Raw genomic sequence first — 16,656 nt, 5'->3', positions numbered from 1 at the left:
TTCGATGGGCTAGTGAAGTACATCTTTCGACATCACCTTGACCTCACTGATCCTCACTGAACATACCTAGCTGTTGTGCGTGTTTTGGAGAGAGCCTCTGTCACTTGTGGCACATCAACAGACGCACACCCTTTTCTTCTCAGTTCATCAAGATGGATGTCACCGTCAAGAACTACACACAAGCAGAAACACAGCTGGCGCAGATTCTGTTGACAGAACTCCTGGCGTGAGTTCTACTATTCTCTCACTTCAAAACGCCGCTAACCACCACCCCAAGCCACCAGTTTTGCTTCCCGGTACAATGGTGAGTCTTTAGTTGCAAGCTATAAGATTGCCCGCTCGCTTATACTCGACCAGGATCGACACGCAAGATGCCATCCTACGGGACTTTCTGACGGAACGGTTGGTCGAGATCGGCCCGGCAGAGATCCTTATCAACATGGCCAAGAAGTCGATCAAGGCCGGCGGCTTCGGGGCCACAGACATTGCAGCAGGCCTGCGCAGGGAGCTTCTGAGCTACGCAAAGAACACCGACTCGATTTACTTCCGGAATCAAGATGCTGAGGCCGAAGATGACGCAGGTCCCGATGCGAAAACTCAAGTAACCAATTCCACACTCACAACAGCAGCCGTGACCCCAAACGTTTCTGTTGTGTCAGAAGCAGCGCCGCCATCCACACCTCCTAAGCCTGTGGAAGTCATTGCGCAGGAGGTGCAGCAGCAGCCCGTCTCGATCCCTGACACGCCGACCACTTCTCTCGATATCCTCACAGCTCTGGTGGCTGTAGCACTGAAGAAACCGTCATCAGAGATTGCCACCGACCAGTCCATCAAGGGCCTTTGTGGAGGTACGTTATTTGCTTACACTGGTTGCCACGAAAACATGCCAACATATCTCTCCATCTTTAGGTCGGTCCACTCTGCAAAATGAAATCATTGGGGACCTGGTGAAGGAGTTCGGCTCTCTGCCAGACCAGCCAGAGGACATGCCGATCAGCAGCTTGTCCGGGCTCCTAACGGACTTGGGTCAGGGCAACAAACTAGGCCCCGGAATGCTGGGCCTCGTCTCGAAGCTGGCGTCCACCAAGATGCCCGCCGGCACAAGCACTGCCACGTTTCGACAGTATCTCGAGAATCGGTGGGGATTCCAGACCGGCCTGCAGGACCGGGTGCTTGTGCGGGCCATCTTCCACCAGCCCAGCGCAAGATTGGCAACCGAGAAGGACGTCCACGGCTTTCTCGACGACATGGCCAAGGGCATCTTGCAAGACCTGGGCGTTGCTTCCTCTGCACTGTCTCCCGAAGGCGCCCAGCAAGAGAAACGCGTCGCCGCCGTCGCCGTGTCCTCGGGCGAGCTGGACGCGATCCGCGGCGAACAGCGCAGCCGGGATAGAGCACTCCTCCAGGCGTACGCGAAACAGCAGAGCGTCGACCTTGACAGCGGGAGCATCGAGAGACAAAAGGTGAGGGAAATCATTGACAGCCTCCAAGGCAAGCTGGACGACTGGTCCGCCGAGCACGGCAGCTTCTACGAGCAAGGCATCGCTCCAGCCTTTGACGCGAAGAAGGCCCGGAGGTACGATTCGTATTGGAACTGGGCCGTCCAAGACCTGCTGGAACTCTTTTCCCAGGCCATGTTATCCCCGTCTCTCACACCACAACAACAAGAACGCCTCGACACCGGAATGAACGAGGCTCTGGCACGTCTACCGACAAGGGCAACCCCCCAGCTGATCGACGTTGTCCACTACCTCATCAGAACATTGATCAAGGCACCCGACGCACCGAATATCGCACTTGTCAAGGAGTGGCTTCAAGATCTTCGGGGACGATGTGCTTCCGCCAGTGAGAAGAAACCCGAGCCGTTCCGACACACCGTCATCTCTACAGTCCCGATCCTCGAGATGGATGCCGAGGGCAACACCACCGTGAGTCTGGTCCCGCGGCTGACGCGCTCAACCGGCACATCGACCACGGCCGCCACGCCGCCGAACCAAGAACAGGACCCCCCCGCCGGATGCGCAGCCGGCAGCAGCGGCAGCAACAGCACGTTGTCTGAGTCGAGCCGTTCCGAATCTTCGGCGCCCGAGGATGTATTCAGCGGCGCCCCCACCGGCACTCAGTCTGCTGTGCGGTCCCCCTTCAGTTCCGTCTACCGGGAGCCCTTCGTCGTGCCGGCAGCCGGTGAGCAGCCATCAGACGGGTCCTACTCGGACACGTCCGGGCTCCGATGGACGCCGGAGCTCCAGACCAAGGGCCGGAACGGATGGTACAGGAACGACGACCTGACGAACGGCTACTTGCAGTGGTTCCAGCGGGCTTCATCGGAAGGCATCTCGCTCCGGGGCAAATGCATCCTTCTGACGGGCGCGGGCAAGGGCTCCATCGGCGCCGAGATCGTGTCACTCACGCTGGCTGCCGGCGCCCGGCTGCTCGTGACGACGAGCTCGTACTCGAAAAGCACCGTCGACTTCTACCAAGACTTGTACCGCCGGCACGGCGCCAGCGAGTCGGAGCTGGTGGTTGTCCCCTTCAACGGGGCCAGCCACCAGGACACGCTTAGGCTGGTCGACTACATCTACGACGACGAGAGCCGGGGCGGCCTCGGCTGGGACCTGGACCACATCATCCCGTTTGCGGCCCTCGGCGAGCCGGGGCGGGCCATCGACGGCATCGACGACCGGTCCGAGGTGGCGCACCGCGTCATGCTGACCAACCTGGTCCGGCTGCTCGGGGCCGTCAAGGGCAGCAAGGCGCGGCGGCGCATCGAGACGCACCCGACACACGTGCTGCTGCCCCTGTCGCCCAACCACGGCATCTTCGGCGCCGACGGGCTGTACGCCGAGTCCAAGATGGGGCTCGAGGCGCTGGTCAACAAGTGGTGGTCGCAAGGGTGGCGGGACTACCTGACCGTCTGCGGCGTCGTCATCGGCTGGACGCGCGGGACGGAGCTCATGGGCACCAACGACGTGCTGGCCACGGGCATCGAGCGCGAGCTGGGCATCCGGACCTTCTCGGCACACGAGATGGCGTGGCACATCGTCGGCCTCCTCGACGCCGGCGTCGCCGCCTTCTGCGACCTCGAGCCCCTGATGGCGGATCTGAGCGGCGAGCTGTCGAGGTTCACGAACCTCAAGCCGGCCCTCGACCAGATCCAGGAGGACATCAACACGGCGAGCGAGATCAAGAAGCTGGTCTTCAAGGAGCGTACACTGGAGAGAGAGGGTACTGATGCTGATGCTGATGCCGATGTTCATGCTGCTGTTGATGCTGCTACATCCAAGCCCAAGGTGTACAGGAAGGCGAGGATTCATGTCGAGGCCGCCAGCCTGCCCGAGTACGAGGCCATTCGATCGCTCCCAGCTGAGCTGCAGGGCATGGTTGATCTGGAGCAAGTTGCTGTCATTGTAGGGTATGGCGAGACTGGTAAGTCTGCGTTTGTGTTGCCCCTATGAAAGACGTGCCATGTCGAAACTATCAAAAACGTTGCTCTAACACGTATCGATGTTGTTACAGGCCCCTACGGAAGCACCCGGACACGCTGGGAGGCCGAATGCTCCGGGACGTTCTCCATCGACGGGTGTCTCGAGCTGGCATGGATCATGGGCCTCGTCAATTACCACAACGGTCCTCTCCGGGGGAAGCACTACTGCGGCTGGATCGAGACGGAGACCAAAGAGCCCATATCGGATGTCCATGTCAAGGCCAAGTACGAGACCTTCATCCTGGACCACACGGGCATCCGCGTCGTCGAGCGCCAGGAGCACGACCTCGCCTCGCCAGACCATGAGCAGACGCTTCACGAGGTGGCCGTTAACGAGGCCCTCGAGCCCATCGAAGTATCCCCCGAGACGGCAGACGATCTGAAGCGCGAGCATGGTGACAAGGTGTTTGTAGACGCCTCGGCCGGCGGCGATGGCGGCCAGGTCTTTGTCACGTTCCGCCCCGGGACGATCCTGTACATCCCCAAGGCCGCCCGGTTCCGGCACGGCGTCGGCGCCCAGATGCCCACGGGCTGGGACCCGCGTGTGTACGGCATCCCCGACGACATCATCCACCAGGTCGATCCCGTGACCCTGTACGCGCTCGTGTCCACCGTCGAGGCGTTCCTGTCGGCGGGCATCACCGACCCGTACGAGCTATACAACCATATCCACGTCTCGGAGCTCGGCAACGCCGTTGGCGCCAGCCTGGGCGGCCTCAAGTCGCTCCACGAGATGTTCAAGCGGCGGTACCTCGACCGGCAGGTGCAGAAGGACATCCTGGCCGAGACCTTTGTCAACACGACTGCGGCGTGGCTCAACATGCTGCTCTGCGGCTCATCCGGCCCCATCCGCACGCCCGTCGGCGCGTGTGCTACTTCTCTCGAGTCTCTCGACACGGGATACGACCTGATCCTCGGCGGCAAGGCCAAGGCCGTGCTAGTTGGGGGCACCGACTCGCTGGAGCGCGACATCGCGCAGGAGTTCGCCAACATGCAGGCCACCATTGACGCCGACAGGGACGCCGCCGCCGGACGGACGCCCGCGGAGGCCTCGCGCCCGACGACCAGCACGCGCAACGGCTTCGTCGAGGGCGAGGGGTGCGGCATCCAGCTCATGACCACGGCGCGGCTGGCCGTCGACATGGGCCTGCCGATCCGGGCCATCATCGCGCTGACGCACACGGCGTCGGACAAGATCGGCCGGTCCGTGCCGGCGCCTGGGAAGGGGATCCTGACGATCGCGGCCGAGGAGCGCGGGAAGTTCCCGTCGCCGCTGCTGGATCTCACGTACCGTCGACGCCAACTGGACCGCCGGCTCAACCAGATCCAGGAGAGGCGGGCCCTTGACCTCGAGTGGCTCGAGACGCGGCTGGCGGCATCGCAGTCGTCAGTCTCGGGCAACGGGGCCACAAGCGGAGGTGGCCGAGGTCAACTGGGCTCGCCATCTCTGGGTGGTGAGGATGAGGAGTCAACGTCCACGCCCACGGAAGCCGAGATCGCGGAGCACTACCGGAAGCAGATCGAAGAGGACGCGCAACGCTCAGTCAAAGAGGCAAAAGGGCGATATGGGAACAACTTCTGGCGCCGGGAGACGTCGATATCGCCGCTCAGGGGGGCGCTCGCCGTATGGGGGCTGACGATTGACGACCTGAACGTGGCCAGCCTGCACGGGACGAGCACCAAGAAAAACGACACCAACGAGACGGCCGTGATACAGAGCCAGCTCGAATGGCTGGGCCGGACCAAGGGCAACGTCCTCCCCTGCGTGCTGCAGAAGAGTCTGTTGGGCCACGGGAAAGGGGCCGCAGGTAAGTTCGGGTCGAAGCTGCATATGCTGGCTTACAAACCCTCAAGATCCTGTCTTGTTTACTGATACATGTCCGGGTGACCAGGCGCTTTCGCCCTGAATGGCTGCATACAGATGCTCGCCACTGGGGTGATACCAGGGAACCGCAACGCGGACAACATCGACGCCGAGCTTCGGGACCGAGACCTCCTCTTCTTCCCCTCCCGCACTTACAAGAACGCCGCCGAGCTGAAGGCCTTCAGTGTGACATCGTTCGGGTTCGGGCAGAAGGGGGCGCAGGTCGTCGGCGTGAATCCGAGATACCTCTTCGCCACGCTGTCGGAGCAGGAGTACGAGACGTACCGGACCCGCGTCCGGGGACGGGAGAGGGGTGCCACAAAAGCCCTTCAGGAGGGCATCTATGGGGGCACGCTGGTCAAGGTCAAAGATGCCAGTGTCTATGAGGACAAGGACTTGGAGAGGAGCTTGCTGAGCCGCTAGGGGAGAGTCGTTAGTACTGCCAATAAGGCGCAAAGTTTGAGACGTTTGGCAGAGTAGAACATGATTGTGATGGAAACGTCGTAAGAAGCCTTTATCCTCTGTTTTCTGTTTGCTTTGGGATTATCGTCAGTTACACTCAGAGTGGCGAGTAGGTCACATTTTGATTGAGTCATGTAACTGCTCATGAAAGATGTTTCCAAGATTGTTCCTATTATATCGAGAAGTTTCAAAACGCGTCCAGTAAACTTGCTACTCGGCGCATCCAACATCGTGATAAACATCATAATGGCACGGTGACAGACGAGCAGGATCAAGAGCCACGTCATCTCCAGCATGTAGCCGTTGCGAGCATTAACAACACTGCTCACGAATCTATGTACTCAGGCACGCCCCAGGTCCCGGAAGAAAGCCACCGCGATACACAACGCCGTGGCCGCCAACCCGACATTCGTCCACTGCGCAGCCCGTACGCCATAGAGAAACCCGGCGGAGCCTTCAAACGTATCGACGTCCGCCTCATCGAAGCCCTGCGTCTTCGTCTGAACCGCAGTGGCAATCGCAAGGCCCAGCGCTCGTCCGACGTTGTTGACGCTCTGCAAGAGTCCGCTCCCCATTCCCTGGTCGGCGGTGGACAGCCTGGCGGCAATAAGCAGGCTGACGACAGGCCAGACGACCTCGATGCTGAGGCACAAGCACATGGCCGGAAACCCGTACGCCCAGTAGGACGTGCTAGGGGGGATGGGGACGGCCATGATGAACGGGGATATGACGCTACAGGCCAGCCCGAAGACGAGGATGTAAAAGGCACGGATGCGAGAGAGGGCCGGGGACACGGCGAAGGATATCAGGAACCCGGCGATACCGGCAGGGAGAAAGCGCAGAGTAGTATCGATCTCGCCCAGTGCAAGGTAGTCCTGGTAACTGTAGTTTGCGTTAATACGACCACTTCATTGCCTCGGTTTGCTGTCATTCTGCGAGACGCGCCGCACCAAAAGGAAGAACTTACAAGAACGTGACGAAAACCAGGAAACTGTTGAACGAGGCGTAAAAGCATCCCACCAGGACGAACAGGGCTGAGAACTGCAGGTTCCTGAACATGGAAATCCGCACCAGGGGCTCCTTGGCTCGGTTGTTCAGCTTCTCAAGGCGGTGCTGCCAGAAGCAAAAGGCGGCCAGCAGCAGGACGGATCCCACAATGAGCGGCGGGATCCAGGGCGTCGACCAGCCGATGACGTTGGCCTGGGTGAAGGCCGCCAGCAGCAGCACCAGACTGCTCGAGACGAGGACGCCGCCGATCCAGTCCACGCCCTTGCCGCTGCGAGCCGCCGCCGCGCCCGCGGACGACGAGCGGAGGTGAGGCGTGTTCGTGACGAAGTAGGCCAGCACGGTGGCGACGGCGGCGAGGATCGCAGGGATCCAAAACACCCACTCCCAGGACAGCAGGCTGCCGATGACGCCTCCAAAGATGTTGCCGAGGACAGAACCGACGGAGGCGACGGCAGAGATGCAGACGTAGGCGTTGTTGCGAGCCTTGCCGCGGGGGAAGGTCGAGGCGACTATGCCGATGCCCGAGGGGATGATGGCGGCGGCGCCCATGCCCTGGAGGAAGCGGACGATGTGAAAGGGAATCTCATATCTAGTGATGGGAAGGGGAAGAAAGCGGTTAGTCAGGGGTGAGAAGACCGAGGCACAACAAGACCAGATAAAGGGGTCCTCATACTTGGTGAAGGGCAGGCAGAGATTGCTCACGGTGAAAAGGCCGGAGCCGGCGAGATAGACAAGTCGGCGGCCGTAGATGTCGGCGATCCGGCCCCAGAGCAGCATCAGGCTGCCCGTTGAGATGTTGTAGATGGAGACGACGATCTGCTGGCGGGCGGCGGGGATCCCGATCTCGGCGGACATGGAGGGCAACAAGATGACTACTGATTGCACGTTGAGCACCTGTTTTTGGTTTGGTTAGCCTCTATTTACACAACCGGGGCTAGCCAGTGCTTTGGGTTGGAGGAGAAGTGGCTGCGGGCGGAAGACGGTACGGTACGTTCACGGTGGATGGAGGAAAACAAAAGCGAGAGGACGTACAGTGAGTAGTCCGGCTGTCGAAATAACAGCCGTCAGAAGTATGCTCCTCCATCTGGACAACTTGGGGAAGCTCTCGGCATCCTCCTCGGCGGCCTCCTCGTCGTCGACATTACCGCCGCTGCTCTGCTGGGGCGAGGGCTCCTTGCGATCGGCAGCGGCGCCGACATTTGCGTTTGCCGCGTTCGGGGCGGGGATCCCACCGCCGGATATGGTGGTACCATCGCCCGGAGGCACGTTGACGGACATGCCGGCTTCGAAAGTATCAAGTCGTTGATATCGACACACATAGGCAACGGGGGAGGGAAACAAAGATGCCTACGACACCCGACAGCAGCCAGCAGAAAAGCAACGTCCAGCTCGTGATGCAAAAACGGGAGGAAAAAATCAAAAGAAAGCAGAGACAACTAGAACCACAGGAACGGCGGATAACCCTCGACATGGCCAACTGAGACCCTTTGTGGGTTTATTACTGTGCCTGACAGGCGTAGGGCGATTGAGTAAGCGCCGAGCCATTGCGTGATCACCTCGCTGTCATGGCGCCACCATGGGCGTCTACAAGGCCTACAAGACGCAGGAAGGTTGCTGGGAAAGTTAACACATGTGTTCTCCCTGCTTACTAGGACAGGACTGACTTACTGCGATGGAAGATTACTGTATCTCCAGTTGTGGGGGGAATCATTGGTGAGTTGGTCGGTTTGTTGGTTGGTTGGTTGGTTGCAAAAGACTCTTCGCTTGTTGTTGTCGCAGCATGAAAGGCTCTTCTTAACTTACACCTCGGGCGCCTAATGCCCGTCGCTGAACTGGTTTCCCACCTTTCTCTAGAGTATAGAATGGGTCATCAGTTGACGACCGTGACTAGGTCCTCGTAGTCATCCTCAATATGGCTTTTGCAGCACGCCTCTGGCTTCAAGCCTTGCTCCTCGTCGCAGTGGCCATCATAGCCCGGTCACTTGTCACCCTACACCGCAAACGCCTCACGGCACGTCCGACAAGCAGCTCGTCAAGCCGAGGTTCCACAGTCAACCAGACAAGCGAGAAGAGCCATCCCTTGGCGCCCGAATCACAGACCACGGCCAACGGCCCAGATGGGGCGGCCGCGCCCGACAAGACCCATCTGTACAAGGAGTTGTACTACAAGCTGCAGAATCTCGAAAAGTACCCTGACATCCTCCCAAGGGCCCGGCAGGCGCTCATTGCACTCTTACACGAAGCCCTGTTGATCGAGCAGTCGAGGCCCAAAGACCGCAGCATCCTCGACATCCAGTCCTACGACCGCGCCGCCCTCCACGGATTCCTCTTCGCCGAGCACACCGGCGTTCTGGACCAGTGGGAGCAGTACAGCCTGCGCAGGGCCGCCGGCCAGGGCCCCGAGCTGTTCCGGGACCGCGATGCGGCCGAGAAGTGGCTCAAGCAGGCCGCGCCCACAAAGTACGTCGACGGCGCCTGGCTGGGCCACGTGCACAAGATCACGACGCCCTTTGCTCTCCGGCCCGTGACGCGGGACGCCTGGCAGGTCCTGTCGGAGGAGCTCGGGGACGGAGACCTGGAGAAGAATCACGTCCACCTGTATCGCAGCCTCCTGGAGAGCATCGGACTCCGTCTGCCCGACGCTTGCAGCGCAGAGTTTGTCGATCCCGACCTCGACATGGGCGACGAGCAGACCTGGAAGTCCGCCACGGCGCAGCTGCTCATCTCCCTCTTCCCCAACGAGTTCCTGCCGGAGATGCTGGGGTTCAACATGCACTATGAGCTGTTGACCCTCGAGACGCTGATGGCCTCCAAGGAGCTGCCCGAGCTGGGCATATCCGGCTACTACTTCCTCCTGCACGTCTCCATCGACAACGCCGACTCGGGCCACACGGCCATGGCCCTGGCCACCGTGACCAAGTACCTCGACCTGGTCCAGCAGACGGGCTTGCTCGATCTCCAAGTAGCATGGCGACGCATCCAGGCCGGCTACGTCTTGTCCAGGACCGTCGGCGGCCGCGAGACCCTGCCGGCCGGCGGCCTTCGCGACATTGGCGAGAACGGCCTGCGCATCGTTGACATCATGCGCTTCAAGGCCAACGTCTCGCAGAAGCTGCACTGCGCGAGCCGTGTCAGGATCGGCAAGCACAAGCTCATGGACTGGCTGGCCCCGTCGGCCTGGGGCTCCTCCAGCAGCGGCGGCGGCGGCGGAGGCGGAGGAGGGAACCCGCACGACTTCCTCCACGCTCTGGCTAATGCGACCCCCTGGGTCCGCCGGGGCAACAGCAAGAACAGTCTGCTGGTCCGGGAGCTGTCATGGAAGGGCAGGATGTTCGGGGCGTTTACGAACGCCGAGGTCGAGGAGCTGTGTGCGTGGGTTGACTCGCTGGGGAAGGACGACGACGAGGCTTCTGTGTGCGAGAGGTCATACCGGCGATTTGTTGACGGAAGCGGCGACGGCGGTAGCAGACAACCGGCACCGTCTCAGACATCGGCCGGTTTCTTGCCCCAAGACCATGCGGTTGATCATCCGGCGTTCCTTCAACAACGCGCGCCAGAACCCCGGCCTGCCAGAGAGAAAATCACGACCTCAAGCTTCGCCCCGCGGCCTCCCCTTCGAGCCTCGACGGTCCGGCTCGACGTCTTTCTCCCGCTGTGGTTCGCCCACGCCGGTCTGCTCGAGAACACCGTCAACACACCCTACAGGACGGCGCGGCCCCTCGGCTCGCAGCTTGTGCGCATCCTCCGTGCCGAGTACGGCTTCATGCCCGAGACGGACGGCGCGGCGGGGATGGACGAGTACTCGCGCCCGGGGTACTTCCCGAGCCTCGTCGGCCTCGGTAACGAGATCAGACGGCGCCATCAGCTGCCGGAGGCTGCTGGGCTCAAGGATGTTCTGGGCACTGGAGCACGGGTTGTGCCAGGAGGTGATGCTGATGATGATGGGGACCTGGACAATGACACGCAGAGCGCTGTGAGATTTACGCACCGGATTCTTGGCTGGGCCGCGCGCCCCATTGAGAACGAAGGGCTCCTTCTAGGGCTCGGATGTGCCTTTGTCGACCTGGAGGAGTGGGTGGCTGAGATGGATGAGTTCTTCTTCGAGAAGGAAAAGAACGCCCTGCGGCTGATTGTCGGGAGGAAGAAGGATTGTTTCAAGGCGATCGTGGAGCTTATCAAAGACGATGATACGGCTTTTGGGGACTTTGTGCAGGGATATGAGCTGGGGAGGGATGAGATTGAGAGGTTCTTGGGAGAGAGCGCATAAGAGTTCTAGAAGTGATTAGACAGTCTAATGTTACTGTGCTCCAATTATTAGCATTAACTGTTTGAGTTGTAGCTTAATAGGCTAGGGAGATGTGCCCTTTTCTGTCTCTCTTAAAGTGAGCGCTATTGTCGTTGTTGCTACAGTTTAACCTTATAGTATTGTTTGGTTGTACCTTGGTATTACTATGACTTATGTATTGCAACTTCACAAGTCTCATCTCAAAGAGAACAAATCGCACTCATGGGCCGTTACGAGACATGTAGACTTAGTGCAACATCTAAGAATCAGTAAGATATTTAGCCTTCCAGCACAACCAAGTCTTTAGCCCAATACAAGACACAGCACAAACATAGTAAAACTCTCCACAACTAAGCACATGCTCTATGTTTCTGTGTTGGAGAAGTTTTGGAGCTTGTAATTTGTCATGAAATCGGTATGTCTGTGTTTGTTGGTGACTTATAACTGAGTCGTTTCATACCTACCACACAATGATTGTAATAAATCTACTCGGATGAGATTCCACCTTTCATTGTGGCTCCTGAGAAACGATCCTCTTACAATGGCTCAAAAACTTCCCATTAATAGACAAGGGCACTTGAATCGTTCCAGGTCAAGTTCAAAAAAGAAACTAACATTCTCATTCTGTACGGTGATGACTAGTTGTCCCTTTCCGTATCACAAATGGACCTTGTCAAGCCCGCCTCATGATTTGCACTTGGTGGCACTGCATACCTCACTACTCAGTGACCAAAGAATTCCCACCGTGTGGTAGCCATATTGTCTCAAGGCCCCAACCGCGAGGCATCACGGGGAAATAGCACCGTCTCATGGATATCAGCTAGCCCGAGAAACCCTTGCACAAACCGGTTCAGTCCCACTGCAAAACCCCTAGTTAGCATTGAACCAACGGCAGGCCTGAGATGACGGAACAAAACTGGAAACACAAAGCAAACACATCACTTACTCCCAAAGCCGCCCTGGGGAGGCGCGCCGGCCTCGTACGCCTCCACGAAGGGACGCCACATGTCCGAGTCCGGGTCGATGGGCGGGTCGCGGGCGAGCATGGCCCTGCGCAGCTCCGCGTGGGCGTGGATGAGCTGCAGGCCGGTGCACGCCTCCTGGCCGCGCATGATGATGTCGAACGAGTTGGTCGCGGACTCGTCCCCTGCAGCGGGGAAGAAGTTGTACGGCCGCAGGTGCCTCGGGTAGTGCGTGATGACGAAGAGGTCCGTCGCCGGGCCGAGGCCGGAGTCGTCGCCGGCAAAGTAGTGCCCGAGGGCGGCTTCTTCTTCTCTCCTGCGGGGACAAGTCAGTGGTCGTTTTGTTGTATGCGGTGGCTTCGGCGGTGGGTGGGAGGAGGGTGAGCAGGCTGGGGCAAGGTTGCTGGAACATGAAGAAATATGAGGATGAAAAGGGCATTCACATACGAGAAATCTTCCTGATCATCCGTTTGCCGTCCTATTTTCTCTCGGAGGATGCGTTTAGCCTCTTTGAACGTGATCCGGATCAGGCGGCCTTTGGCGTCCAAGCCCAGTCTGAACCCTCCTGCCGAAGGGTATAGTCGGCGTGCAACGTCAAGCTCAGACTTGTACTTTTGTCGCTCCTGAAGGTTGTGGATGATGAACAAGATGGTGGATTCGGTCAGTTCCAGGATTTCTTCCCAGTCATGCTTCACTATGAATGCGACCTCGAGGGAAATGAACTGTAAATCCCGTGTTAGCATAGGGGACTTTACTTGACTTATATACTTGGTCCAGGATAGTCGAAGGCTTACCTCAGTCAAGTGCCGGGTTGACACGTTCCTCTCCCGACGGAACACGGGATGCACGTCATAAATACGGTCCAAGTCGGCAGACAGCGCCATGCCCAGGTGCACCTCGCCAGTCTGCGTCAGCCACGCGTCTTTCCCGGCGAAGTAGGGGACAGAGAAGTAGTCGTCGTCCCCGGGGATCTTGTAGTTGATCAGGGACGGCGTAGGAGTCCAGTGGAAGCCGCGGCCGGAGAGATACTCGACAGCAAGCTCGTGCACGCCCGAGAATATCTTGAAGATGGAAGCGGTAGAGGCGACCCGGACGTCAAGGACGCGGTTGTCGAGGCGGTCGTTGAGGGATATGCCGTTCAGGCCAGACTCGCGCTGCTCCGAGCCGTCCCCCGGGGCGCGGTGGGATACCAACCCCTTGGCGAGGCCCTTCTTGGCTGCCGAGATGATTTTCAGTTTGTTGATCTCAACTGAAGCCGTGATTGCGTCCCGGCCATGGGTTTTCTGATGTGCAATGACGGGTCCCGAGACCCGCACGAGTGACTCGGCTGTTAGCGAGTGCGCGGCCTCGGCCGTCTCATCATCGGCGTCTTTCAGTTTGATCGAACCGAAAGCAAAGAGGCCGCCATCACGAAGAAGAACTTGAACGTCGTCCGTAGTGTCTGTAACATTCACAGAGTGGATGCGGGCGTCGAATGTGGCAATATGCCCAAGGACAACTTCGCCCAGTGCGCTTAGCTGAGTCAAGCCATCGTTGTGTGTGAGCTAGGAGGAGCGGTTAGTTATAAGACAATCTCATGAGCGGCCAGACTGCGATAGTTACTTCTTCTATTGAAACACGCGGTGCAATCTTTTGATCCAGGCGTGCTTTGACTGCCGTGTCGTAGTTGTCATCTCCGCTGGCCGTAATGAAGGGGGCCATCTTGGACTTGTTAAATGGATTGGTTCCTCAAGAAGACGATACAGAATGTCATAAGTTTTTTATCAAATCTATTCGAAGGAACAGAAAAGCAATCGAAACACACGAGGTGGTTATATCAAAGACATACTGCATGCCCAACTCCTATTCTCTAGTAAAGCCACTTTTCCCGGCCACGATGTCCTCTTTCTGGCAAGGATAGGCAAACACATTGTCCAGTCTGACTAGAAGGTAGCTTTCGTCTCAGACTCGTTGTGCTTACTGTATAACGAGTTGTCAGCGTTGCAACATGCGATAGGGACATTTTCGAGGCTCAGAGGCACAGTAATTACCATAAGCCGACTCAGCATTCCTTTTTATGATTCAGCTCCATCGACAGTAAGATCGGTAAAGATAAACACGGTTTAGCGCTTAAAGCAGAGCAATTCTTACTGTAAAGTGAAAGATGCTACGAAGCTTGAATGTCCCCCCGACCCCTGTCATACCTGTGCACACCAAAGTTGACGGATCGGCGCTCGACTTGATGACTATCCATGGCGAGGGGTTGATCGGCAACATCGCCGTGTCCGTAAGGCAGGCCTTGACCTTTGCCTTTGATTCTCGATATACAATACATTGGCTTTACTGTACTGCATGCTGCTTTCCAAAAGGCCATATCCAGACAGGAAAAAGTGCGTATTTAGACCTGTCAAGTCACCCCTCGTCGGGGTTCCCGAAGCAAAACCCAGACATCCATCTACCCTGAACACGAACCTAGACAACACCAAGAAACCTCTTTTCCCTACTCGTCATTTCTTCACCACTGGGAATCAAGTCATAATGACGGCAAGCACGCACACCAAGCTGGCCAAGCTGCCCGTCGTCAACTACGAGAGACTCAAGGCTCGCGATCCTACGGAAGTCCAGAACTACATCCGTGCTGCAACCAAGGATGGCATCTTCTTCCTGGACCTGCAGGGGCCCAGCGCCAAGAAGGTGCTGAGCCATCTTCAACCACTCTATGAGGCTCAGCACAACTTCTTTTCCAGGCCCTCTGAGCATAAGATTGCATATGCCAGCGACATCCCTGAAAACGGGTAAGAACTTTGGTTGCCAAGACTCTCCTTACCCCCAAACCCTACCCACTCCGGACCGATCCCCGGGACGGATAACATCCTCCCCACTATGTCCATGTCAGGATCGGGATCCTGACAGCTTCGGGTTCTTGGCAACTCCCTTTCTTGGATGAGCGAGGGCCCCGGACCCAGCCCTCAGACCGAATTCGCCATTTTCGAGTCAACCAGCCCCTCTGACTGTTGAGGTATCTTTAGGTACTACAAGCATGGCGACGACGTCGAGACTTATGAGGTTCGTGCCATCACCCTTGCCGCATGCTTTTACCCACCCCCTCCTCTTTACCTCCCGCTCCCACCGATCCTAACCCGCCTTTACCCTTAGATCTCCCGCGCCCTCGAGATCAGTGGCAAGCTAGATCTGCCTTCGGACTTCCAGGCCGTGGCCGAGGAACTCGCCGACGTGGCGTCGTTCAGCGACGAGGCTCTCAGGGATCTGTACCGGCTCGTCTCGACCTCACTGTCTCCGCCCTCGCCCATTGCCGCAGGCGACGACCCCAAGCAGCCCGGCACTACCAACCTGACCCTTGGTCGCTCCGGCGCCCCGGTGGGCACGCACCTGATCCCCGAGCACACCGACAGCGGACTGCTGACGCTCCTATACTACGAGGCCGCGTCGCTCGAGATCCTCCAGGTCAGCACGGGCGAGTGGGGTCTCGTCGAGCCAGTCGAGGGTCTGCATGTCATCTACGTGGGCGACGCGCTGAGTGCCGAGTCGAACGGCCGTATCCGCGCCGCGCCGCACCGCGTCACGCAGCCCAAGGAAAACACGGCATTGGTCGTCTACCTGCTGCACCCTGCGCGGGGCCCTGTGTCGGATCCGTGAATCCCTGATGGGACCCTGCAACTTGGTGAAGAGAAGGCCGGAAGGGGGGGGGGGGACTTTTTTCTTTTGGAAGACTGTTTATTTGTCCCGAGCCGAGTTCATCATCATACATAGCATAGCAATGCACTCACAGAGCTGGCTTTGGTCAGCAGAGTAAACACAGGGAGAACTTTGACCGGTTCAATACTCTTCATCTGTTTGAACGATTATAAAGATACAATCAAGGAACTTGACAACTTCTCAAACAATGAATGGGGTTCTTGGACTTTCCCATCCTGTGCCAGTGGACCTACCTCGCTTCCCTGCAGTCCAGGAATAACTTCCGTTTTACCCGAGTTCCTATAGACGATGGAACTGGAACAGCTCGGCAATGCTTATGATTGGGAAACTCCACATTGGCCAGAAACAGGTGGCGGGATAAGTGATGATCGTCCAATTTAGCTGTAAAACAGGCCAAGGAGTATCCGAGCTTACATGTTGAGCTCTTACAGCATCTCTTTCTCTCTAGTAGACCCCCCCCTCCCTTTCTTCGCTGGTCAACCTTGAGGACCATGGGATTGGTGCACATGCACTTTGAAAAGAACGACACTGACAAGTTGGCGCCGTGGGAGGATTGCGAATTCTTGGCTCCCCTGTCTCGCCAATCACAGGACAATGTTGCAGTGGCCCAGCGTTGCACCGTTCATGGTGAGAGTGTGGGCACAAATAACGTCAACGAGGTCGACAAGGCTCTGCGAAATCCCTCACCTGCCCGTTACCGATATCCTGCAGCAGCAGCGTCGCCTAGTATCATGACCAAGAAGATGTGAATTCACCCAAAACGTAAAACGTACACCTAATGCCTACTGATGATGCCTGGCGGGCCCCAAGCATTACAGCTTGGACGGAACGGATGCAGGGACCAACATATCACCAGTAAGGGTCTGAATCCTTTCACCGGACGAACACCGACTTT

At 58.1% G+C, this 16,656-nt stretch overlaps 5 protein-coding genes across 5 annotated transcripts; 3 read left to right on the top strand and 2 right to left on the bottom strand.

Moving 5' to 3' along the window:
- Positions 1 to 152: 152 nt before the first annotated feature.
- On the top strand, positions 153 to 5,771 carry CDEST_14341 (Putative phosphopantetheine binding ACP domain, beta-ketoacyl synthase, thiolase; the record flags this gene model as incomplete). The annotated part of the gene is made up of 6 exons (XM_062930497.1): positions 153 to 226; positions 278 to 304; positions 358 to 848; positions 910 to 3,426; positions 3,517 to 5,292; positions 5,377 to 5,771. 6 exons carry the CDS (start codon positions 153 to 155, stop codon positions 5,769 to 5,771), a joined length of 5,280 nt encoding a protein of 1,759 aa, XP_062786548.1.
- Positions 5,772 to 6,151: 380 nt separating this feature from the next.
- CDEST_14340 (Putative major facilitator superfamily, MFS transporter superfamily) lies at positions 6,152 to 8,096 on the bottom strand (the record flags this gene model as incomplete). The annotated part of the gene is made up of 3 exons (XM_062930496.1): positions 6,152 to 6,692; positions 6,778 to 7,712; positions 7,851 to 8,096. 3 exons carry the CDS (start codon positions 8,094 to 8,096, stop codon positions 6,152 to 6,154), a joined length of 1,722 nt encoding a protein of 573 aa, XP_062786547.1.
- A 634-nt stretch (positions 8,097 to 8,730) lies between these two features.
- CDEST_14339 (Putative hem oxygenase-like, multi-helical) lies at positions 8,731 to 11,085 on the top strand (the record flags this gene model as incomplete). Its single annotated transcript, XM_062930495.1, has 1 exon — positions 8,731 to 11,085. The coding sequence occupies one exon, from the start codon at positions 8,731 to 8,733 to the stop codon at positions 11,083 to 11,085; it is 2,355 nt and encodes a 784-aa protein (XP_062786546.1).
- Positions 11,086 to 12,041: 956 nt separating this feature from the next.
- Positions 12,042 to 13,766, bottom strand: CDEST_14338 (Class II Aminoacyl-tRNA synthetase/Biotinyl protein ligase (BPL) and lipoyl protein ligase (LPL); the record flags this gene model as incomplete). Its single annotated transcript, XM_062930494.1, has 4 exons — positions 12,042 to 12,381; positions 12,513 to 12,787; positions 12,860 to 13,609; positions 13,668 to 13,766. 4 exons carry the CDS (start codon positions 13,764 to 13,766, stop codon positions 12,042 to 12,044), a joined length of 1,464 nt encoding a protein of 487 aa, XP_062786545.1.
- Positions 13,767 to 14,582: 816 nt separating this feature from the next.
- CDEST_14337 (Putative isopenicillin N synthase-like superfamily) lies at positions 14,583 to 15,701 on the top strand (the record flags this gene model as incomplete). The annotated part of the gene is made up of 3 exons (XM_062930493.1): positions 14,583 to 14,839; positions 15,074 to 15,110; positions 15,201 to 15,701. 3 exons carry the CDS (start codon positions 14,583 to 14,585, stop codon positions 15,699 to 15,701), a joined length of 795 nt encoding a protein of 264 aa, XP_062786544.1.
- Positions 15,702 to 16,656: the final 955 nt, after the last annotated feature.

The sequence above is a fragment of the Colletotrichum destructivum genome, chromosome 10 (genome assembly GCF_034447905.1).
Source record: "Colletotrichum destructivum chromosome 10, complete sequence".
Taxonomy (NCBI): Eukaryota; Fungi; Ascomycota; class Sordariomycetes; order Glomerellales; family Glomerellaceae; genus Colletotrichum; species Colletotrichum destructivum.
The sequence above is the reverse complement of the archived record's forward strand: the minus strand, read 5'-3'. Positions and strand labels throughout refer to the sequence as shown.